Here is a 25,639-nt window from a genome sequence, read left to right as displayed (position 1 = left end):
AAATTAAATATTTAAAAATCATACAATGTGATTTTCTGGATTTTTGTTTTAGATTCCGTCTCTCACAGTTGAAGTGTACCTATGATAAAAATTACAGACCTCTACATGCTTTGTAAGTAGGAAAACCTGCAAAATCAGCAGTGTATCAAATACAGTGCCTTGCGAAAGTATTCGGCCCCCTTGAACTTTTCGACCTTTGCCACATTTCAGGCTTCAAACATAAAGATATAAAACTGTAATTTTTTGTGAAGAATCAACAACAAGTGGGACACAATCATGAAGTGGAACGAAATTTATTGGATATTTCAAACCTTTTTAACAAATAAAAAAACTAAAAAATTGGGCGTGCAAAATTATTCAGCCCCTTTACTTTCAGTGCAGCAAACTCTCTGCAGAAGTTCAGTGAGGATCTCTGAATGATCCAATGTTGACCTAAATGACTAATGATGATAAATAGAATCCACCTGTGTGAAATCAAGTCTCCGTATAAATGCACCTGCTCTGTGATAGTCTCAGAGGTCCGTTTAAAGCGCAGAGAGCATCATGAAGAACAAGGAACACACCAGGCAGGTCCGAGATACTGTTGTGGAGAAGTTTAAAGCCGGATTTGGATACAAAAAGATTTCCCAAGCTTTAAACATCCCAAGGAGCACTGTGCAAGCGATAATATTGAAATGGAAGGAGTATCAGACCACTGCAAATCTACGAAGACCCGGCCGTCCCTCTAAACTTTCAGCTCATACAAGGAGAAGACTGATCAGAGATGCAGCCAAGAGGCCCATGATCACTCTGGATGAACTGCAGAGATCTACAGCTGAGGTGGGAGACTCTGTCCATAGGACAACAATCAGTCGTATACTGCACAAATCTGGCCTTTATGGAAGAGTGGCAAGAAGAAAGCCATTTCTTAAAGATATCCATAAAAAGTCTTGTTTAAAGTTTGCCACAAGCCACCTGGGAGACACACCAAACATGTGGAGGAAGGTGCTCTGGTCAGATGAAACCAAAATCGAACTTTTTGGCAACAATGCAAAACGTTATGTTTGGCGTAAAGCAACACAGCTCATCACCCTGAACACACCATCCCCACTGTCAAACATGGTGGTGGCAGCATCATGGTTTGGGCCTGCTTTTCTTCAGCAGGGACAGGGAAGATGGTTAAAATTGATGGGAAGATGGATGGAGCCAAATACAGGACCATTCTGGAAGAAAACCTGATGGCGTCTGCAAAAGACCTGAGACTGGGACGGAGATTTGTCTTCCAACAAGACAATGATCCAAAACATAAAGCAAAATCTACACTGGAATGGTTCACAAATAAACATATCCAGGTGTTAGAATGGCCAAGTCAAAGTCAAGACCTGAATCCAATCGAGAATCTGTGGAAAGAACTGAAAACTGCTGTTCACAAACGCTCTCCATCCAACCTCACTGAGCTCGAGCTGTTTTGCAAGGAGGAATGGGCAAAAATTTCAGTCTCTCGATGTGCAAAACTGAGAGACGTACCCCAAGCGACTTACAAAGTATTAACTTAAGGGGGCTGAATAATTTTGCACGCCCAATTTCTTTTTTTTTTTTGTTAAAAAGGTTTTAAATATCCAATAAATTTTGTTCCACTTCATAATTGTGTCCCACTTGTTGTTGGTTCTTCACAAAAAATTAGTTTTATATCTTTGTTTGAAGCCTGAAATGTGGCAAGGTCAAAGTTCAAGGGGGCCGAATACTTTCGCAAGGCACTGTGTATATATAGCGCCTCTTTATTTGATATGGAAGTTACATTTACAAATGCAGACGTCCAAGAGGGAAACCAAGTACATTTCAAGCAATTAAAACAGTTCAAATGTGTAAAGATTTAAAAAAAATAAATAAAAATTTAATGCCTTTGTTGCTTGTTACTGATTTGGCTAAAGCGAGATCAATTCAAGATTCAGTAAAGAATTACAAAAAAAACACTAAACACACTGAGTTTGTACTGGCTGTTTTAGAAAACCACAAATTTAATTTTCAAAAAATTGCACAAATGTTTGTTTTCATTTATTTTAGCAGACAAAAACAAAGATAAGATCTCTAAAAAGGGGCTCTTAGCAGAGCCTATCCTACACCTGTGAAATATCCTTATGGTATAACACTGTGCTATCTAAATCAACACTGTCCCGGGTGGTCAAGGCAGCCAAGCACTGCCCCAACATGGTGGGTTAATCCAGCCCACACACTCCATGTTGTTGTTTTTTCCTCCACTGATCAAACCTGACAGTGAAAGGCAACAGAAAACATGATGTCAGCTGGTTTGAAGCTGCACAAAGAGCAGTCTCTCAGGTGCAGAGAGGTGAGGATGCAGCTCTGCTGTTACAGATGACACCTGAGGCTTGGATCTGAGGCGGAGATGTTTTATGAATTTAATTAAAGAAAGAAAATATAAACAATTTAATTCTTCACATTACATTTTCACTTTTCATGACATTACACAACAGACCAGGCTGTACACTTCCTTTAAGTGCAGAGTCCTTGTGCACAATCAAAAGTAGTGATCTGCTTGTTGAGGCGCTGGTGTTGTGTTGGAGTTACAGACGTCAGGTTAGTTTGAAATACAGTGAGTCCCAACACTCAGTCTGGTTCATTCATTCATCGTGAGCCAGTCCAGCTTCAGTGTTCAGAGCTGGGAGGGTTCACGCTGGATGTCAGCAGGAACACTACTGACATCCATCCACAGAGCTCTACTTTCTTTGGCTGCTTGAGAAGAAACAGGAAATCTTGCTTTGTGTCTTTGCAGGAGGAGACGATGAAGCTGAAAACAAGACATACAGAAGATGTTGATCTCGTGGGGAACACACTCCTGGGTATATTTAATATTCATATGTTCTGTGGATGATAACACAATTGTTGGGTCTGTGGAGAAACACAGCAACATAATCTACACAGTGTGTTTCTCATTTCTCTACAAACAAAACCCACCACTATCAGAATGATTTAAAAGGTGGTTTCAATAAGTTACACACTGAACCTTTTAAAGTCTGCAGATACAGCGAGCAGCTGTTTGAGTAAATTACTAACCCTTTAAAACATGAAACTATAAATCTGTTTCAAGATTTATGTCTTCAGGAGGAACCAATGGGCTCAGAGCCACAGACAGGAAGTCAGACTGAGAGAGACTGATTGTTGCTGTTTGGATAATTTCATGGAAGTCTCCATGAGGATCATTCCTAATGCTGTCTTCTCTAACACCAGAGGAACAACACAAACAGAATAAGGGTTAGTGGGGTTAGGGTCGAGCTCCACCTGGTCTTTGCTGGTCTTCACTCAGAGCAGCAACACCAGCAGCAGAGACCGACTGGCCTATCAGAGCATCCAGCATCTCTTTGTACTGCTTCTTATGGTGAGGGCGGATGACCATCCCGAATCCTTGACAGAACAGAAGAAGACAGACCGAGTGAACCACTGTCAAGAATCTCTGTTTACAAGAAAGCACACAAGAAAAGTGATCTGAACGTACGGACTAGAAGGCTGAAGTCCTCGTCTCTCTCTGTGAACAAGCTCACCACCGTGGTCACCAGGCTCTCGTAGTTGTCAGTCTTCTTGTAGCTGTGAATGGCCTGAAACAGCCGAGCGGTTTGTTCTGCTCCGAGAGCTTTCTTCACGTCAGACAGGAAGGCGGCGTGGACCTCGCTCTTTGGAGCAGAGCCTGAGGAGACGATTAATTCATTCAACATTTTGTCTAAATAACGTTACTGATGTGATATAAATGTGTGTAGACGAGTTAATGCTGTGACATACTAACCAGCAGTCAATTTACTACATACAGTGATATGATTAAACCTGCACCGAGTGCTTCATAGTTAGTGAACACAAAGGTAAAAGGATGTGTTGTCCCACCAGTCAGAGGCTCTCTCAATCCCTGCTGGTTCAGATGGTGTCCTCCTTTGTTGAGCTGCTGTGTGTTCAGCTGACTGCAGGTAGACGTGGTGCTGGTAGAGGTGAGACCCACAGCTGACTGTCTGTCTGTAGCTTTCAGAAAACAACACAGAGCGGTTCGAGACGTTCCTCTCCTCCTGTACGCTCAGTTCATCTAACACAAACAGGACTCTCAGAGCACAGCTGAGGGGTGTGATTATATTTAGATATTTCTAGTCAAGGTGAAAAGCTGTCTCACGATATCAGCATGATGGAGTGTGAGGGTGAAATTAGCACAGAAGATGCCCCTGCCACTTTTAAATCGTTTGTGTGGCAGCACTCAGGGAACCTGGTGGAAACAGTAAACTATTTTTCCAGTCAGATATTTCGTCACTGAAGATTTCTTAAGGTGTTCAAATATAGTCTTGTTTTCGTGAGCCAAGTGTATTGTCACACCTCTACAGCTGAGACCTGATACAGCCTCCACCGTTTCCCATGGTACATCTGTTCTGTGGAAATAAATACTAGGGCCAGCCTCTGAACAGGGTGAATCCTCCTCATCAGGTCTGCCCCAAAACTACCGACCAGGAAAGTCCACAGCTTTATTTATAATGCACGCAGATTCCAGGTCTGGGAGATATATTTCAATATTATCCTTATTTTGATAGAAGAATTTCTGTTTGTGGTAATATTTGTGTTTACAGGTCTTTTATTGAGCTTTATTATTGGGTTGTTAAACACTCCAATGCCGAGTGAGCACTGATGCCGGCTTGCTGCACGACGGGGGACCTTTCTTTCAAATGTTAGTTCCGTGCGACTTCGTATTAGCTCAATTGAAAATAGCCTACATTAAACGACAGAAAATGACACAACTAGATACACAGGGGGATCAGGTAACAAGCAACAGAGGCATTAAAGAAAAATAGTTAAGTCTTTATACATTTTAACCGTTTTAAATTCTCAGACTAGATAATGCTTCAATATAATGTTTGATTTATTTTGAAATGCTGTAGTGGAATGTAGGGGGAATATTTTTTAAATAAGATAAAGAGGTTCAAATAGGCTTTCCTTTTACGATGAATAATAATCTTTTCATAAAGAATATTTATTTTTTGTAAATATATAAAGTCATAAGAAATATTCGAAATCTAATCAAAATAATTTGGTTCATTAAAAACAAAAAACCCCACACAAAATGAATCACAACTGCTTTCAGTTTCGTTACTGTAAAAAAATAAATAAAAAAACACTTTTCCTCAGCATCAATCCTGGATCTTAATACAACTGCTGTTTATTTGATCCACGCAGCAGTGAGAAACGTCAGATCCTATTTACGCTGGGGAGGAGTGTACTTTGTCCTAAAGTTGGCCGCTGTATTTAAACCCTACGCAGGATAGGGAGCTCGATTTGGCTGTGAGGCTGACCAGAGTTCACTCCGTGTGGAAGTGGCGAGGGTCTATTTTCGGAAATGCCCAGAGATGTCAGTCACAGAGCAAAACATCTAAACAAAGGGAGCTAACATTAGCCACCAAAACCACCAGAGCAAGTGAGGCAGGAAACTCCCTCTGTGTGTTTTACTGCTTGTGGATATTTGTAATCAGAAATACTTTATTGATCTCTGAGGGGAAATTCTTATAAGAGCAGGAATGTGTTATATCTTCTTTCAGACTCCTTTACGTTTATAGCTGCCTTTACTGAAACCTGAAACCCATCCTACTTCAGTTGGTGAGTCACATGTTTAAACTAGAATGGGCATTTCCTTAAGAAAATGTGGGTGAGAGCTGACCTTTACCACCAGATATTCAGATACAGTGTGAGGAGAAGTTTCTCTGTCAATCGAGTGTCTTATTTTGACATAAAATGCCGCCAAAGCACCAACAGAAGGCATGTTTTGCATGGAAATACATTTTCTGTGACGTCTACTCCACTGTTGAAGAAAAAAATAAATTAACAGCCAAAGAATTATGCTGTGAAAGACTTAATTTCATGTAAAGATTGACTGCATTTAGAAAGACTGACAACATAAATTTTTTCAAGTAACCACTGCAACTCAGTAAGGACTCCACATTTTGTTAGCATCATTGAGCTCCAACAAACAGCTGTGCAAAGTTCCAAGTATAATCTATTAACACAGTCACCCGAGGCGGGAATTGAACCAATACCTGGCACCAGAAGTGATTCTTTGAGGACCGTACCACTACGCTGTTGAGTCAACCTCCTTTTTGTGCAACAATTAGAAGTATTGTTGATGGTTAAAGTGCAATTACCTTAAACAGCTTTTTAGCCGTAATTTGGGTATTTGTAGTTAGAGCTTGAAAATATATAGCAGGTGTCCACACTCCAAACAGGGAAGAAGATTTTGCAAGTTGAAGAGTTGGATGAGACAAGAGAAGTCAGTCTGAAATTTCTATTGGAGTCATTGAGACCACGACTGAGTTACCTATCAATTAAGATTCAGATCTAAAAAACTAAACCTCCACTGAGGAAGATTTTGGCATTTTGAGGGAGAAAAGGCATGTGGCTACATTTTGATGCCTTTTTTGTGCTTATGGAGATGAACCTACACGACTGGCAGCAGTTTACAAAAAAATCTGGTCTACCAAATCCCTCTCTCCATACTCCAGGTGGTCATGTGACACACTGATTAAGTCTCCTAAAAGCTGTGAAACCCTAATAGCTACAGCTCTCACACTAATGATCTCTGAACATCATGTTGTTACTGTATACAGATACACACATAATCAATTACTGCAGAAAATGTATCTTTTAAAAGCTTATCATTTTAAATTATATATAAAAATTAAAGGGATCTGATGACGTCAGCTGGACGTGGCAGAGAAAGGTTTATAGACTTGACTATTAACATGTGACGTCTAAGAAGAGTGGACGGATCATTAAAACATATTCTGTGTTTGTTAGACACAGAGACCACACGTGAGGAAGAGTGCGGCGCCGTACCGCTCTGTAACACCAACGCCTTCTTCTCGTCCTTGGACAGCGAGTGGTCCACTTTGTACCCGCAGCTCTGCCCCGTCAGCTGCTGGCATCTCTCATCAAACCTCTTCTTGTGATGCGGCCGAACGAACTGGTAGATACCTGTGACACAGTTAGAGATCCACTGGTGACAACGTGCAAAGACACACCACGGTTACTGACGTTAAGAATATCAGATCCTGGTTATTTGTATCTCTTTGGAAACAAAATCAGTTTATTAATCATCTGAAACAGACAGTAAAGAAGCCTCGCTGTAAGTCTGTTAGAAAGTCTAACTGATAATTTCTTGTGATGCCAGCAGAGCCGGCGTCATCTTCTGTGCACACATTGTGTTCAGGCATTGGACCAGAGGTAGTTTTCTGGCTCAGAGCTGAGAGCTGCCAGTGTTTTAACACAAAGGATGGCAACTGAACCAGGCATTACATATATCTGATATCTATATAGTGCCTGCATCAGCCATGATATGGATCCTGTGATCTGCAATTAATCAAATTATGTGGAACTAATGGACATGCTGGGATTGTAGGGCCCTGGGGGGTCAGTGATCCGGCCCTGCTCATGGGTCTCCATGACGCTCAGTGAGAACATTTAGCATGGCTAAAAGCCACCTTTGTGACAGGCAGATGACTGGACTCTACGGTCAGGCTGAGGCTGTTGTTGTACTAAACTCTGTCGGCTGCTTCACATATTTCTGCTCCTCCGTTGATTTGAACAGACAAAATATCAGAAACACTTGGAGTCTCAAAACCAGTGTGAAGGTACAGGAGACCTACCCCGGAGTAGACTGTGAGTGTTAGCGTCTTCGGTTAAGACAGCCGTCTCTGTCAGCAGGATGTCCAGGTTGTCTGTCTTCTTGTAGGTCTGCAGAGCCTGTATGATGCGGTCAAAGTTCACCTGGCTCAGAGACTTCTTCATCTCCGCCAGGAACTTCTTAGCCCTGCTGGCGGAGCCTTCCTCGGACACATCATCCGACACGCTCGCTCTCTGCAACAGAGAAACATACACGGCTCACATCTGCAACGTACACTGAAAAGAACAACACAACACAACGTCCTACTGACGGTGTGGTTCAGGCTTAAAGTACAGGACTGTGTATTAGGTGTCCAGAAGCACTGGACAGATCCAGACTCTGCTGACTTCTAGCAGTGGAAAGCATCTAACATACATGTAACATCTACCTGTTCATGGACCAATTTGATTTTACGTTTGCCTCCCCGCAACTCATCAGCCATCCTCTTGTCATGTTGGAGAGACAGTGTGGACAAATGGTTTGCCTTCAGAAGAAAGAAATGTACTATTGAGTATTGGCTTTTGTGTTCACACACACACGTCTTATTTTTTGCAAGTTAGGCTAGTAAGACCGACCAAAGCGTCTGACAGAGAAAAAGCTACCTTCTCCTCTCCCACAACAGCGTTGGCGTCCTCTGCACTGCCATGGTCGCCTCGCTCCAGAGCATCCAGCAGGCTGGCCGGCCTCCTCTGACTCTCCTGCACCTCGCTCTCATACTCAATACAGATCCTGGCCATCCCACTGGCTCCAGAGTGTTCATCTGATCACAAAGACAAATAAACAAAAGAACTCTCGTTCCCTCTGAACTGTTTAAACACTCCCCTCATCTCCGTACTCACTGAGCCTCCTCCTCTTCAGGCTAGGCAGGTGAGCGTCCAGCGCCTTGGCCTTCTGTGTGTGGGAGCTGTGGGAGGAGGTGAAGCGAGAGGACTGAGTGTCAGATGACCACACCGTCCCACAGCTCTCTGCTGCAGCCTTCTTCTCCACCACAGGCCTCTGGCACAGAAAAACACAACCACAAACTGTCATGCTGACAAATACAACTGGAATCAGCTTCAGGTCCGACTGCCGGAGGTGTTTGTCCCTGCTTTCAGGTGCAGACGTGACACCACAGACGTGTATTATCCAAACTAGAGTCACAGTTTACATCATTTTCGTGAGTCTCTCTGCATTTTAGGGAGAACCGCACAAAATATGTGCAATTATGGTTCCCGTTGGAGATGCGTGAGAGTCATTGACGGGACATTTGTTCTGTTTTGTCTGTGTGCTGGCCACAGTTGAACTCAGACCTGACTGACTTGTTGCTGCATGTAAAGACCTGACACTCGTCCTGTAACTGGCACTGAGTCGGTCCAACAGAACACTTATTTATCTATAGAGAGATGAGATAGCTGATGGGGGCATTTGGACAAAAAGAGGACTGCTGGGAGGAGATGCTGCTGTTGACTTTTTCCAAATATATATTTAAAGATGGATATTTCTTTTGCTTTCTGTACCAAACACCGCTTTGTTACAGTTCACTGTGTTTCTGGCCAGCTGACCCAGGACCAGGACCGTGGGTCGGCTGAGCATGTTTGTGACCCGTGTGAGGTACCAACCAGTTTCTGTGCAACCCTGAAGAACTGAGAGGCGTCACGGACCATGTTCCCGAAGCCGTCGTACAGACGCACATAAGGCCTGACCCACGATGGAAGCTGAGCCCGGACATCAGAGCCTTTAAACCTGTGGGGGAGGTCACACGTTAGTCTGTGGTGCGACGTGAACAGAAAGCCTGCATTACAAAATAGATACAAGTAGGCATCTAGGAGGCAGGGGGGCTGAATGAAAGCTATCTAGTTGCACTATAGGAAATAAAGGTCCTTCCACTCTTGAGACTAAAGATAAAGATGTCTCTCGCTGCAGGGCCCCTTTAACAGCGGCATCTAAAACCTGTCTACAGATTTCATTAACAGTGGCTCAACACCAGGGGCCTCATGTATAAACACTGCCTACGCACAAAAAGGTTAGGTACGCTGGTTTTCACGCACACGTGGGATATATAAAAATGAAGGTGACATGGGAATGTGCGGGCCGAGGCGCAAACTTTTGTCTGGCTCTGTCAGTGAACTCCAAAAGCATCTTCACTGCAGTTACTGTGCAGATGTCAATGAAGTAGTCAATCAAAAACCTAATTATGTCCGTGAATACACAATAAAAGTTTGATCATGTGGTTTAATATCAAAATAAAATTGAATGAGAGAGGAATACATAATAATGGCTCTCACATATTTAATTTCACTTCATATCACGTTATCACTTTATCATATAAACATTCAAACCAGCAGTGTTATTTGGACAATGAGCCATAACTATTCCATACTGCACTTTTAATTGTAATAGAAATAAAATAAGCCAAATCTTAAATCAATGTTTGCTAAATATTTCATCAGCCTGCCTGAAGCGCAGAGCGGAGGGCCTGAGCGTAGCCACGGACACTCACGGTCAGTTGTGAACCTCCCAGCCTAAAGCCAGGATGTCAGGTGGCAGGATGCCTTTCCCTGATATTAGACGTGAAACTAGCTACCGAGTCCTTTTCAGACTCGGCTAACGGATGGAATTATCATCATCATCTAAAAATCCTAGGTAACATCAAATAGCAATAAATAATTGCAGAAGACAGCTCAGTAGTTTTTAATAATATCCTCTGTGCATATATCACCTTTTAGTTTTCAGTTTATTTTTCGTCTGCAGTGAACAGACTGTGCTGTCAGGCGCACAGAGCGCACTGAGACGCCGCGGTGACGCACAGACAGATCTGCCTTCTCACCTCGACTCACCCGGCACATCTTCACCACCTGCACATATGAACTGTGTAGATTAGAAATGTCTGGAAATAAAGCCAAGGACAGCTCTCCCAGAATCGCTGCTTTCCATCCTCATCATCACTCCTCATGATGCAACCAAACCAAAAAAGCGACATTAAAAATGTGTTCACCTGTCTAACCTAAATCTTCTAATGATCTCCCAGAGTGGGGGAGACCACTGACTGAAGCCCTCACTTTGGCGAGGTCTGAAGCCTACTCTGTATGACAGCTGTAAACATATAAATACTGCGTGACACTCGTACGTAATGCTGCATGGCTGCGCTCTGGCACCGCAGAGGAAAACGCGAGTGCAAGGATTAGAGAGTGTCCGTTAAGATTTCCTGGCCCATGATGATGACTGGCTAATACTTCGATTTAGAATCCCAAGAGTCATGCTGTTGGATCTGTGTGCTGAACTGGGTCCAGCATTTGACAGACTGACCTGGCGTAACCGTGCCATCCCGGTACAAATACAGTACAAGTAGGCTATACCCACTGTTTCCGGCAGTTGGCTGTTGGTAGCGGGAGCCGACAGGTGTGTGTTTGATGGGATCAACAGTAGCCTATATAGTGTTGCCCTTTCTACCTAGAGTCTTTGTTTAGAATAATATAAGTCTATAAAACGCTCTTCTTTTGTTTGTGAACAAGCTGCATTAAACAGTCTGTGCTTTCTAACTTCCACATCACAAACACCTAGATTTCTGTATTAGAAAAACTCTTTTCCCGTCTTTTTGGACACGTCAGCCCATGTTTTCTTTATTCTCTGAGCTGGCTGCATTGACTATTATTGTAACACAGACGCCACTCCGTCGTCTTGCGTTTGTTGCTGATCAGAGAGTTCAAACCATCAAATGAAATATTTCTTCTTTCCTCCACTTCAGTGATCAGCGCCTTGATCTTGCACTTGGTGAAGTTTCTCTTTTGCAGCAGGATTGGCCGCTGTTGTTTGTACCGTAGGAGGTGACGCAGGCTGTTTCTGGTCATTTGCATACTAATTTATGGGAGGAGCCAAGGCTCGTGCATGTGCGTTCAGTTTCACGTTGATTGGGATTTGTAAAGGAAAGGTGCACAGGACCTGGTGTACGCCTGGTTTTATACATGTGGATTTCTGTGCGAAGGTACTTTTCAAATTGTGTGTAGCCATCTCTCAGCATAAAAGCTGTGCAGTCTTTTATACATGAGGCCCCAGGAGTCCAGATCCTCACCGTGGAAGGTTTCTCGTTGTTAAACTGTCTCAGAATAAGTTGCGATATGACGGCTGTCTGACCTCTGATCGCACAGGAAGATGGCGCCGTAGTCCTCCTTGTGGCGAATGACTCTGCCGATGGCCTGGTTCACCGCTCTGAACGCCTGCTGCCTGTACCACTCCTGCCCAGACAGGTACTGCGCGCACACACACACACACACACACACACACACACACACACAGATAACACAACCGTGATGTGACTGAGCCACTAAAACAACAGAGACTAAGTGAGCCCCCCCCCCCACGGCCCCACCGTCATCCCAGGAACTTTCTTCTTCCTCATCTCGTCCAGGAACTGCATCTTCAGGATGATCCGAGGGTCCATCTTTGGAGGGAAAGGAAGGCCGGTGATGATGACGCCCCGACCGAAGGTGTCTGCGAAGTCCAGACCCTCGCTGGCCTGAAACACAAAGACAAGACGCTGTTTGAGACACGGGAAGACGTGTTCACATTCACACGTCTTCTGTTAACCAGCTGAGAGATTCCAGCGGATGAAATCGTGCTGGTTCAGAGACAAAGACAGAACGAATCTCAGGATGAGAGGAGTGTTGGACAGAGTTTATTAAATCATGTTCTAAACTTTGAATAATCAAACTAAATATCTAAAGTCCTGTTCATTTATGCTCAAATGATTTTAATGTTACTGTTACAGAGAAAATATGGTTCATGTTTTGGATAATTTCGTTATATTAACTTTCTTTTATGTGTTTAGCATTTGGTAATATTTTATGTTTGTCGTCACTGCTTTGGCAATATTGTTGTTACACATTCATGCCAATAAAGCTAATTTGAATTGAATTTTGTGTTTAGTGAATTATGACGTATCTGTGCTCCTTTAGTTTGTCCTGCGAATTGAAAATGCAGGACAAAGTGTAGTAAGAATGAGCTGAGTGTATCTAATGGCATGTGCTGCAGTAAAAAATTAAGTCAGCCAATCAGGACAAGGAGCAGCAGTTTTATATTGCCTGCAGCAAAAGGACATTTGGAAGTTTCCTTTTGTAAGAAATGTGAATTAAATATAAAGAAGCATTCCGGATTATAAATGATCCTTCTCACGTCCTCCTACTTTCATCTGGCCAATGTCCCAGTTTTGATTTTATTGTTTACTGTCTTTATGCATCATGTCTTTTGATAATGTGTCCCCATTTTCATCTCTGTCCTGTATTGTTTAGTCTGCTGGTGACACCAGAAGAAAGACAGAATGATATCTGCTCTGCATATCACAAATATCCACAGTACATTTCATGGCGATATTTTTATCGGCATTGGAGTTGTGAGTAAAACTGTATGTTCTGAAACGTTTGAGGACTTTTCCCTCACCTTCCCTCGACACACAGCAAAGAAGCTTCCCCCTTTGGACGCTGGATCATTGACTTTGCTGTAATATCCGTCAATAACCTGAGGACCGACAGAGAGATGAGATCAGGAACCTGGAAACATGTTCCACTGTCATGGTTTAATAAAACCAGACTCACCTCGTTAAAGGTGCCCTTTCCTTTAGGCTCAACAAACATGGGCTTCACGTTCTCGATGCGGTCTGCGTGTCCGTTAGCCTGATGAGACCCCACACACACAGATAAATAAATCACAATAAGAATAAGTTCTATTCTTCCGAGGCTCTACTTACTCTCCAGAACTCCAGGGTTTTTTCCATCACGGGGAAGGAGGGAAAAAACACCAAGAGACCGTGAGGAACCACACGGCTCAGGTTGGCTGAGGAGAGAACGCAGCGGCATTCACGTGGCGATGAAACAAATCAGACTGCAGGTAAAGTCAATCAATCAATCAGAAGGAAAGCAGCTTACCAACAGTGTTTCCTAAAGACGCCATGTTTTCAGGAACAAACCTGGCACAGAGGGAAAGCTTATCAGTTTCACAACAGGAGGGTAAACCATCTGTAGAGTAAAACTATTTCACTTTTGCAGAAAATAAAACAAACACAAAGCATATGACTGTGTTGATAAAAGCGTATAAGCTCTTCTGTGGAAGAAAACACTAACCTTCTATCAAACGCTGAACTTAACGCCACTCCGTCTGGGCCTCGTTCAATGATGCTTACAAAGATCTGGTCCCGCTCAATCACATGGCTGTTCTCCAGACTCACGGGGAACTTTCTGCACCAACATGAAGGTTTAGTTTTACATGTGGTACACATACATACATTTCTTGGGTAGTACAGCTCTTCGGCTGTGAGGAAAATGACGGTGGAGATTGTTAATGTTCAAGACTTTGACTTTGTCCCCAGAGGGAAATTCTTTTTCACATTCAACAACATTTTCCTCCTCACACATCATTTCCCCACAAATGTACACCGTAAACAACAACAGACAGAACAAGTGAAAGCAGGGTTCCTGGTGTCCTCATCGAGACGCCTTGTTCAGGGCTGAAGAGTTGCGTCATGTTAAAGGTGGGGGGGGGGGGGCAGAGGAGGACGCAGCTGGAGTCCTAAACACAGACTATCGTTGATGTGGTCAGACATCAAGTTTCTATGAGCCCTTACCTGCTCAGAGATCAATACAGACGGCTGCTTTGCCTTTCTAGCTGCCGCTGTCCCTCGCCACTTTCAGATGATGTGCAGACCAACATCATCATCACAGCTAAATACGACACTTTCTGATTGGCTAATGTCAAGTACAGATCAAAGAGTAACTTCACACTAACTTAAATCCATTTTAATCTCTTTGTTACTCATTGACTGATTCTGGCCCACACTGTTTTATTTTATTGTTTATTTGAGAAGGGACAATGTACATTAATCAACATTCAAAACTAAGGGCCCTGTGTCCTCCAAATCATTTTTTGCCAGCTGGAAATGCCAGCTGCTCTTCTGAAAACGCCCAGCAGGGAGCACTAGCTTTTCTGGCGAGGAAACATCTCGGCCAGTACTACCGTTTAGTCCAAGAGGACGAAGCCCGGTTCCAGGATAGTAACTGTAAAGTACCGTATAGTAAAAAACGCCCAGCGCAGAAAAGACACTCAGCTGGTTGAAGGTGAATACAGATCAGAGGGCGTGATTAATAAATATGCTCTCAACCAATCACATCACTGGTATCATCGCTCTGAACACAGTGAAGCATGACAAGTCTGCAGGGATTTGATGAAGTGAATGAGAGAAACTCTTCTCACAGAATAAAGCAGCTGTGGAGACAGATCCTGTCAGTCACTCAATCAGACCGAGTTACAGACCTTCCTGTTTTCACCACATTGAATTTAAACACAGCTCATGGATGGACAGTGTTTCTTTAAATCGGTTTATATGGATTAAGGATTATTTAAAGTATTTAGTTTGATCTTGTTGATCAAGAGGCAGCTGATCGATGTCGCAGCAGAAACAGATGGAGTTCAGAGGTGGCTCAGGTCAAAGACCCAATTTCCACCAAAATCCCAACAACTTGCTTTGCATCTGCCTCATCTGAATGAACCTCCCACCTGTGCATGAATTCAGAGCCACATAATTAACGCTTGAAGAGATTGGCAGCGAGTGACTGAAGTAGCTGGCGTAGTTTAGAGTATCTGAGGCAAACCTCCCAGTCAGACTTTGAGCTGAACCAGGAAGACAAACGCAACAGGTAACTTACATCCTCATCTCAGAGGTGAAGGAGGTCAGGGGAGAGAGGGTCCCACTGGTCAGAATGATGCAGCGGACCTCCTGATTCACCAGCTCCTGCATGCTGAAGCCCGGCGAGAAGCACCAGTAACTCAGGATGTTGCCTCCGAGGTGCAGAGAAACACAGATGAAACATTTCAGCAGGTTTACTCAGACTCAGGGAGAGACACTAATGACAAACATCCAACAGTGAGCACTGCAGCCAGCAATGTGGCGTCACCTTGTTTCTTTGATGAAGACGCAGCCCACACGTCAGCGCTCTGTTTTTTCTTGTGAAAGCTATTGTCTCGGTGGATGTGAACCTGAGCCCAACACACAGATGTGACACTGTCACTGTTTGCACTGTGGTGACACACAATCATTTCAACACGGCCGCTCGTGCCTTTAAACGAACACGCACCTTAAAATGAGTCGTATTGGACTCCATCAGCTTGTGTCGCTCCTTTTCGTCTGACGGCTCCCCACAGAACACCAGCTGCAAGAGGAGGACACACCTGCTGCAGTAAACTGAAAACCATCAGTGATGTGTGGCAGATGTGATGTGCAGCTGCAAACCTGGTGAGCTACTACTGACAGTTTGGGAAATATGCTTATTTAAGATGAGAAAATGGATATCAAGTAAATCTGGTAAAACAGTTTGTGGTTTCAGTGGGAGCTACATGCTGGAGGGACTTTTAATAAACAGCGAACCTGACAGCCTCGTTACGATGACCTCTGGACGCTGCACAGTCTCTGCACGCAGCTGTTGTTCACCAAGAAACACTTCCAGCACATAAAACTTTCCCTGAAACCACAAGCTGTTGTTTTTCCATCTGTGTGCAGATTAAACAGACTCAGCATGTCAGTCAGTGAGCTTAACAGCTGCTGGTTGGTGTTTTTATAACTCGGGACAGAGCTGTCTTTTATGCTAAGCTAGGCTAACCATGCCCTGACTCCAGACATGAGGTCAAGCTGGTCGTTCAAGGTGTTGCAGTAACGTCAGCATGTAGCATACCTGTATGATATCAGCCAGCTTCTGCAGTCCGTTGATGTTCAGGAATATTCCTGGTTCTGAGGAGAAACTTATTATTATTTACAACCACACATGATTCTGTTTTGTAACAGGGTCTAAATGAGAGAGAGAGATAGATATTTTGGAGTTGCCTTTTATTGTGGCCAGCCTAAGGCAGACCTGTGCATTACTCATGCTGTCTGATCAGCCTCTTGATATGCCACACCTGTGAGCTAGCAAAGGAGAAGTGCTCACTAACACAGATTTTGACAGATTTGTGAAAAATATTTGAAGTGTTGCATTTATAATTTTGTTCTGTATAGGCAGTGAAAGGTCTGGCTAAGACGAGAAATGTAACAGATCCTAAATAAAGAGCCATGTTTCTTGAGCAAAGACATGAAGAAATCAATCCATACTGACGTCCTGCCAAGTATCCACTGATCTGCTCCACAGCTTCGTAGACCGCTGTCTTGGTGCTGTAGGTCAGCTGGGCTCTCTCCAACAGCTCGTAGATGAACCTGAGACAGACAGACAGACAAACAACTATTCAAGTCAAAAGGAAGATATGCAGTCCCTACTGTAATCATTAATATACGTTTTATTTTTATTGTCACGTTTTCTATTTCTCTCTATACTATGACTTCTTTAGTACTTATATGTGTTTTTTAAATCAGTTTTATTTTCTCTTACCGTGTTTATTGTTACGCACTAAAGAAACCAGAGCACGTCCCTTGTATGTGAAAACCTACTTGGCATTAAAGCCGGTTCTGATTCTTCCAGTGAGAGGAGTTATCTACAGCTTGGGTCTGGAGCAGTACGGGAGTCTGCCCTGGACTTCACCCATCAGTCTCTTACACAAGTATGTAAAACAATGTCACCTTACACAATGAAAATATTTAAATCTTATTTTAAAGTCAAGACGGTGAAACAGAGCCTCCTGCTTCATATTATGTCTTCTTTTACGTCCTAATCATTGACTTTCTGTTTATTGTTCAACCCTACAGTTGTACAAGAGTCTGTTGGCAACCACAAACAGTGAGGTTTGACGGCGTGGAAAGGGTTTGGAAATCCGTATCAGATGCCATGGTGGTCTAACCCAAAGAGAACAGAATCCACAGACACACATAATCTCCTACCGCACTTCCACCTACATGCCAGGTTTGGTGACGCCTCTGTCACTTGGAAGCTCGTAGGAGTCGATGGCAGCTTCCAGATCCAGCAGGATTCCTGTCGAACCAAACAACAACCGTTCGAGACAATAACAAACTGGACATATTTACCTTCTTTATGTCTTTAAGGATACTTACGTTTAATTTTAGCGATGGTCTCTACATCCATTTTAAAAGCTGAAACAGAAATATCACCAGCTAGTATTTAGGTACATAAACTGTAAAGGACAGATTCATTCAAATATGTTCTGGCAGTTAAACGCCATAAATCCCACAATGTGGTTGAGACAAAGAAGCTGACCTGAGTTGAAGTCTTCAGTGAGTGACTCTCCATGTGCAGCCTCTTTGGTCTTCTCCACCAGCAGCCGGTCCACAGCAGTGATGGCTGAGGCCAGATCGTAGGGAGTCAGGTCGAAGGATGTCGACTCCTCACATGTCTTCTCCTGCAGACAACACGAACGTCACCTGGTGGGACCTTCTGCCTGTCTACATGATCCTGAACCTCCAGCCCCAAACAAGCTCAAGAGAAAACTAAACACAGCACCATCTGATCTGCATGGTTTCTACCTCCACTCCAGCTGCTGTGCGTTAAACTGGCAGAATGTCACGTTGGTGTTTATTATTATGACATTAACAGAGAGAGAGTAAATGTGACCAGGACAGAGTCTTACCACGTTGTGAGCTTCATCAAAGATGACCACGGCTCCTTTCAGCTCGATGCTGTGCGCCCTGCGGCTCTGTGGAGCAAAGGCAGAGAAGCAGCACATGTTTGGATAAGTAATGAAGTAAATGCTGAAGATCTAGTTTGGAACACCATCAGGTTTGTCACCCAGGAGGACACTGCTGTTAATCTGGTAAAATCGATTCCTCCAGCAGGAGCAGAGAAACGTAAATCCAGACATGACGTAGCAGGACTCTTAGCAGCAGTGGGCAGCACACCATTCAGACTCATTTAATAAGCTCTCAGCAGTACGCTCACCTTTGGATCCAGCAGGTAGTTGTATGGCATAAAGACGATATCTGCTTGTTGTTTCAAGGATCGGGAGAGGTAGTAGGGACAGACCCTGGAGAGAAATGTTCAGCTTTGAATTTAAATCTTCAAATTCCTGAAGGGAAACGTGTCTTTACTAAAGAAGCTGCAGCACTTAATACAGTTTTCACAGACGCAGAGAAAACCTGGGAACAAAGGTTAACTCTAAATAAAATAAATAATATTCAGTCAATGTCAGTCATGTTGTGCTCCTCCCTCTTGCTACTGACGTGGACTACCTACCTGGGAGGTGAGGCTGGTAGAGGGGGAAGGAAGAAGACTAATTAGGCTACATGCAGTGTGATGAGCGTGCTATTGAAACGTACCAGCGGTGAACAGGAGATCCATTTCCTGTGTGTTTGTTGATAAGTTCATCTTGAGACAGGGATGAACTTACAAATGACTCCAGGTTCCCAGGGCATCCCTACAGTATTAGGGTGGTTGCTAATGTGTCCAGATGCTGCTTGGATGCTGTGGCTGGCAGCTTGGGATTTGCTGGATGGCTACAGGTGTTTTCCCCAGGTAGTTTATGGGGTTATGGGGGGTAGCTGGTTGCAATAGTGCCACTAACGGCATTTCACAGACAGCTAATTCCATAGACTGCTATGCTGCTTTAAACATCTGTACTTGCAGAAATAAAGACCGGTTTAATTTAAAAAAGGTTTGTCCTTCAGACGGACAGCAGTTTGTTCCCAGTTACTCACTCTGGTTTCAGACTGTAAGCTTCAGTTTCCAGTATCACTGTGACCACGTGCAGCTTCCTGCCCCTCAGGGGGGCTTTACTGTCACGTCCAAACACCCTTAACTTGGTTATTAACGAGAGATACTGTATGTACTGAGTACAACACACCTCCAATTACTGCCAATATACCGTAGCTTTCTAACGGAGTTCTGATTTATCTGAAATTCTTTACAGCAGATCTGGGAGCCGAAACTAGGGCTGGGTATTGGCAAGAACCTCACAATACAATACGTATCACGATATATTGCAATGCTCTACATAACTTGCTGAAATCGCAAGTTGTATTTTCAGCTCCAAGTCTAATATGTACATCACATTATATCGATAACTGTGTGGTGCTGCCCTTCCTTAGGCTTTTCTCTCCCTGTGAGCTATTTAATGTGTACAATCATGGATCGCCTCAGTTTTGACTGGTTACTTTTGAGGTTTTATGATGTTTGCTGCTTATGTTTTATTACACGGCTATTTTACAGTTTTTATTGTTACGGCCTGTGTTATTGTAAAGCAAGGTGTGACTCGCTCTGTGAAAGTGCTTTAAATACATTTTACTTATTTCTTCTTGGCATGCAATGTCTCCATTGGTAGCTGTATTTAGGCCTCTGGGAGTTTTGACCCTTTGGGGTTGCTGTAGTTAGTCAGTGTGGTATTAGCAGACCAAGCCATTAAAGTTAGCAGCTCTTTTATTTCGCGCGTTTAGGAAACACATGTACTTTAAGAACGTTGTTCAGGATGTTAAGCATGTGAAGCAAAATGTATAGTTTATGTTAAGATAACATTATCGCGATGCTACTGTCTGTTAACATCTTAATGGAGATTCCCTTTAAATGTTAGCATTGAGCTAAGAGTCAAAGCACAGTTTGTTTGTATTTTAATGTATAGATATGGTGGGCTGGAAAAATCGATACAGTATTGTGGAAAAAAGTATTGCAATATATTGCTGTATCGATTTTTACGATGGCCATAGCTAAAACAAGTAGTCAATTAATCGGTCCCCAGAAAATCAACTGGCAACTATTTTCATAATCAATTAAGCAATTATGTTGGATGAAACAAACTACTTAATGAAGTCAAGCTTATCGTCCAAACAACCGATTGAGAAAATGATGATTAATCAATAATGAACCCAGCCGGAGACGAAGATCTAACCTCACCTCTGTTTGTTGCCCAGTTTGACCAAGTCCTCCACGTCGAGGACAGAATTCACCAGGTCTCTGTCAGTGCTCTTCTCTGAGGACGAACACAGACGTAAAATGTAAATGCTCTGTATTTGTATAGTGCCTTTCTAGTCTTTGCAGCCGCTCAAAGCGCTGTTAAACTGCATCGCATTCACCATTCACACACATTCACACTCCATTAGCAATCCAGGAACCTCTCTGTGGTGCTGAAACTCTGCATGTGGGCGTCTCCAGATCTCACTCTGCTACCTGGATCCTGTTATAGTGACTGTGCAGTTAAACCATTACCTTCAACGTTATTGTAGTAGACACATGACCTGGTGGAAACCTTTCCTCTGCACATATGGACCTGAAAACAGGAAACTGGTTCAGTATCAGCCAGAACACTCAGCGTCCGACCAGCTGCTTCTTTAAAGACGAGCATCAGGCCAAACAAACCTGAGACACCTCCACCTGCTCACTGCTGGTGCTCACATACATGTAACCTTACAGCACCAGCCAACTCGTGTTACAGTCTGCTAACCTTGACGGTGCTGCTCTCCTGACGCATCACCTCCTGGTTGATACACAGCTGCTCTCTGGATCCCAGCACACACACCTTTGGCCTGGACAGCAGGGTCACATGATTTTAACAGTCTGAAGCCAAGGACGGTGTTATCAGGAACACATCAACAGTCAGAGTTTACCTGTATGAGGTGTTCTTTAACTCATTGATGACCTGTGCGAGCTGAGAGTGCGTCCTGGATGCGTAGATGATCTTGGGAACATCAGTGTAGTAGGCTGCAGGACAACAACAGCACACATTAACTACATGAAATCAGAGCATTAGTGCTTTTTTACTCTACAGACCAGTTACTGGTGTGACACTGCTGTCGATCTGTTTTATAAACATTCCTCACGCAGAACATTTACAGAGGGAGCAGCGTCTTTTACCATTAAAGGCTTCTTCATGTCTCACAGTGACTCATCTGATCAATTTGATCATTTATTAGAGAATTCTGCTTCTTATGTTATAAAGTCTGAATGACAAAATGTTGGGACTCTTGTTTAATTATGCCTGCGCATTAAACCAGACTGATTTTGTCATTTGAAAATTTTTTAATCTGATATTCTGACATATCGACTGATATTCTTTCTTTTTTCTTCTTTTCAGAAACACATAATATAAACGAAGGCTGAAAAATTTTGAAGAAATATCTAATATAATTTGTGATGGGGGGGTGATCATTAATCTCATTTTCACTCAAAAACATTAAAATAAATTATGGTGTGGTTCATTTTGCAATTTTGATAGAATTTAGATTAATTGTTCAGTCAAATAATAAGCAAAGTTCATCCCCAGCATTAGTTCTGTGTGGTTATAAGACCTCACCACCAGAACAAGACATCATGCAGATTAAAAAGAAACTTGTGATAAATAGCATCTGAACTAAACTACAGCTTATTACTGTGTTCTGTGGTGGATTTCTGGCGTTCCAAGCTGCAGAGCGACCTCTGGTGGACAACAACAACATGACTAAAGGATCCGTCTCTGCGTTTCTTTTTTTATTGTCATTTCTCGGCTGGTATAAACACCGAGAAAGATTTATCTGCAGTTAGCTCATTTTGGCTGAGTTATCGGTTGGCCCTACTGGGTATCCATGAGTTAACCCACGGCGCTGGTTAGAAGATTGATGTGGTTTGGTTCTTTTAAAACTCTTTTCCGGTGAATATTATTTTTATCTGACATAAGACTTGAATATGCCTGGTTCACAGTGTTTATTAACAGAGACTTTCTTCTCTATGTGAGAGACAAACACATGTAATGTCTCTCTGCTTACTGAGCCCACAAACGGTCTTATCTCAACATCAGGAGTCAGAAACTACTTTTTCTAAACAGCTGAGAGAAATGAGGGTTAACCTTGTGACATTAAATATTGATCAATACACAGGAGCGGGGAAATGATCTATGAAGTATTAGATTCAACTTAGAAACTAACTAATTAAAATTTTAAGTTTGGATACTGTGAAATAAATTCACATTTTAATTAAATAACAACATAATTTTAATAATATTAACACTTTATTCAGGTAGTATTTGTACCAGCTTCCTGTATCCTGTCATCTAAAGTTGCTAACACTGTACACTGAGGCTGTCAGGTGACCTGTGAGCTCAGAGTTTCCAAAACTAGTAGACTTTAAAACTCTACAAATATTGTTTAGAGCAAAACACAGAAGTCGTCCAGACTGAAATCCAAGGAAGGAGAGCAGGGATGCTTTCAGGGGATGTTATAGGTTTGAAAGAAAGAGGCTAAGGACAGATCTGAACAACACGTGTTAAAGTTACTTAAATGATGGAATAGTGTAATAATGAACTAAAGATTGTAGTAAAATGTGTAAGTTTAATAAAATGTTCAAAATCATTTGAAAGATACAAAAGATGGAACCAATGCTGAGAATCGACCGACGATTGTGATTGTGCTTTTATAAATTTTATCTGTTGTGTCTAAAGAAAAACAGCAAAAATCAGCCTTTAATCTTGAAAGAAATAATGATTTGACATTTATCCTGATAATTATCAATAGACTGATATGAAATGTTTTATCTTGAGAGCATTTTTGACCGTCTCGCCCAGCCCCAGTTGTTTCCTTATCATATTTATTTTATTTTATTTCACTGTTTGGCACAATAAGGTTCAGCCTCGGTTAGAGAACGTCATGTTTGATATTGTTTATTATCTAACCACATTCATAACTGTGGGGTGTCAGTTGTTACTGTATAAACTGGAGTGTGAGGCGGCGTGATGGGAACGTACTCGGCGTGTCTCCGTCTGTAGCCGCCGTCCCCCACGATGACAGCGGCGTGTTCTGGAACATCTCGTCCCCGTGCAGCCTCTCGGCAATCTTGCGGGCGGAGATGGTGTCCTTGAAGTGGTCCCTCCAGGCCAGGGTTGCACACAGCAGGCACAGGGTCTTACCTGTACCGGTGGGACTCTCCAGAACCCCATTCATCTTCTGAAACACAGACACCAGGCATCTCCGTTAGTACAAATTCTGCAACATCTGTTAGTCTTAGCATGCATCCATGACTCTCTGAAGGTTATTATGGGATGAACACTTTAAATGGTGACTGGAGGAAGCAGCAACATTAAGAGGCGGAAGAAGTACTCAGATCCTTTACTGAAATACTCAGCTACAAGACCTGCATTCAGAAACTTACTGCAGTATTACCAGCAACATGTACTCTGAACATGTAGTTTAATCTGCAGCAATGCATCATGGTCTATAAGATCATCATGTGTTTGTAGCGTTGCCTTGCTGTGAGAACTACAGCTGCTGATTAATCAATTAGCTGTCAACTATTAAATTAAATCACTGATTATTTTGATATTTTCTAAAGAAACTTCTGATTCCAGCTTCTTGGATGTTAATATTTTCTGGTTTCTGTGACGGTGAACTGAATCTCTTGCGGACAAAACAAGACATTTGAGGACGCCATATTTGGGAAACAAAAAACACCATATAAAATCGATTAATGCAGAAAATAAATCCACAGATTAATCTACAATGAAAATAATCGTTAGTTTCAGCCCTAGAGAGAACCACGTCTCTCTAACAGTCAGAAGAACAGCCTGTTGTGATCCAAGGAGGGTTCAAATCAAGGGCAGCTGGACGTGTTGTCTTCCAGGGTCTTCAGCTGTCCTTGATTATAAGCTTTCTGGAATAACTCTGACCTGGAGAACCTTCACAGAAAAGCCTGTTTTCAGCTTTGTGACCATGCATTTTCCAGCTGATCTGTGGAGGAGGAGGATTTTCTCAGCCCAAAAAGGAACTCTTCATCCTGCAGGTTATCACCTGGAGATACGGGGTTTTCACTGGACAGGAAGGAGCGGAGTAAGTAGTAACCAGTGTTAAAGTGTTGGAGACCTCAGGGCTCAGATTAGAGGGGTGACGAGACACTTGGCTCACGAGACGATATTTTAACAGTATTTTGATGAAATATTCATAGCTGAGATACATGAGTCTGAGGCTCCTCCTCCAGAACATGTTGAGCATTAAACACTTAATTTCCTGCATCCTGTTGAAATGTTATGCACCAATTTATGGTGGACACGAAAAGTAAATTCTAACCCTATAACAGAATCTAAGTCAGATTTAGTCTCCCCTCCTCTTTGTGTCACGTTCAGGGAGAGAACAGCCAAAAACAAGCTGTTAAAGTCACTGACCGACTGGTGCTGCACGTCTCCAGGCCGTTTTTCAAAAAGTGATGGGGACATGTCCCCGGTGTAAATGACACCTGTGCTGGTACCTGAAGCTGTCACACACCTATAGTGCAGCAACACCTCTGTGGGGAAGTACTTCTGCATAACATGGAAACAAGTAAAGTACAAGTAAACCGAACACACAGAACACCAGCAGGACTGTCCAGGTGAGACACACACACACACACACACACACACACACCGCCTCACCTGCTGCAGACACTCCAGCACCCTGCTCATGTAGGCCTTCTGACAGTCGTACGGAGGAAACGGGAACTCCACCGTGACTCCGTTTAAACTCAGTGACGGCATGACGTGGCCCCTTCCCTGACGTCAGAGTAGGTTTCCGGGTTACCTGTCGCAGGTGGGACGTGTTGTTAGCAGTTAGCAGTGGCTGCTTTAGCCGCAGTGTGAAGAAACAGCAGTCACGCACGAACTCTCTGAATGTGCCTCTACTTGGCGCCAGCTTTTCAGCCTAAACTTGCCACTGCTCATGCGCACTGTGACACTCCTATGCTGCATTCAGGAACCCTCGGAATAATGATCACAAAAACCATTTGTCATTTATTTTATGATTGTGTTTTACCGAATTAGTTTTGGTTAGATTTGGAATATCTCTTAAGACGTTAACTGGTTGAACTATTATTTCGCAGAAAAGAGACATACGTCTTGTGACAAGAATGATATTGATTGTATAAAAAATTATCACTTAGAAGGCAGTGCAGTGGTTCAGTGGTTAGCACTATTGTTTCACACTATGAAGGTCGTAGGTTCGAACCCTGGATGTACCAGAAATGTCCTTCAGCGAGGATGCGAGTGGTTGTCTGTTTATGTGCGGCCCTGCGATGGACTGGCGACCTGGATATATTTTGTATGGGAAGTTTTATATTCACAAGTGCAAATGGAAAGAAAGAAAATAAA

The 25,639-nt window shown here is 42.9% G+C and overlaps 1 protein-coding gene across 2 annotated transcripts; it reads right to left on the bottom strand.

Annotated features, from left to right (window-relative positions):
- Nucleotides 1–1,966: 1,966 nt before the first annotated feature.
- On the bottom strand, nt 1,967–25,192 carry rtel1 (regulator of telomere elongation helicase 1). 2 transcript variants are annotated; one of them, XM_038721580.1, is made up of 33 exons: nt 24,929–25,192; nt 23,273–23,471; nt 21,165–21,258; nt 21,002–21,083; nt 20,767–20,827; nt 20,455–20,530; nt 18,511–18,595; nt 18,203–18,268; nt 17,833–17,974; nt 17,670–17,708; nt 17,514–17,589; nt 16,783–16,880; nt 16,366–16,421; nt 15,772–15,846; nt 15,592–15,673; nt 15,343–15,475; nt 13,765–13,878; nt 13,570–13,610; nt 13,392–13,477; nt 13,240–13,317; nt 13,085–13,162; nt 12,018–12,164; nt 11,783–11,898; nt 9,271–9,394; nt 8,512–8,668; nt 8,275–8,432; nt 8,061–8,156; nt 7,656–7,866; nt 6,847–6,984; nt 3,871–4,002; nt 3,491–3,679; nt 3,277–3,399; nt 1,967–2,785 (listed from the first exon to the last, which is right to left on the bottom strand). In XM_038721580.1, the coding sequence occupies exons 1-33, from the start codon at nt 25,028–25,030 to the stop codon at nt 2,715–2,717; spliced, it is 3,525 nt and encodes a 1,174-aa protein (XP_038577508.1). In that variant the 5' UTR covers nt 25,031–25,192; the 3' UTR covers nt 1,967–2,714. The 2 variants fall into 2 exon arrangements, with proteins under 2 accessions (XP_038577508.1, XP_038577509.1); XM_038721581.1 differs by having other exon boundaries at nt 3,871–3,996.
- Nucleotides 25,193–25,639: the final 447 nt, after the last annotated feature.

This window comes from Micropterus salmoides, unplaced genomic scaffold, assembly GCF_014851395.1.
Source record: "Micropterus salmoides isolate LMB-PRFRI ecotype aquatic unplaced genomic scaffold, ASM1485139v1 Ms_hic_scaffold_16, whole genome shotgun sequence".
Classification (NCBI taxonomy): Eukaryota; Metazoa; Chordata; class Actinopteri; order Centrarchiformes; family Centrarchidae; genus Micropterus; species Micropterus salmoides.
The sequence above is the reverse complement of the archived record's forward strand: the minus strand, read 5'-3'. Positions and strand labels throughout refer to the sequence as shown.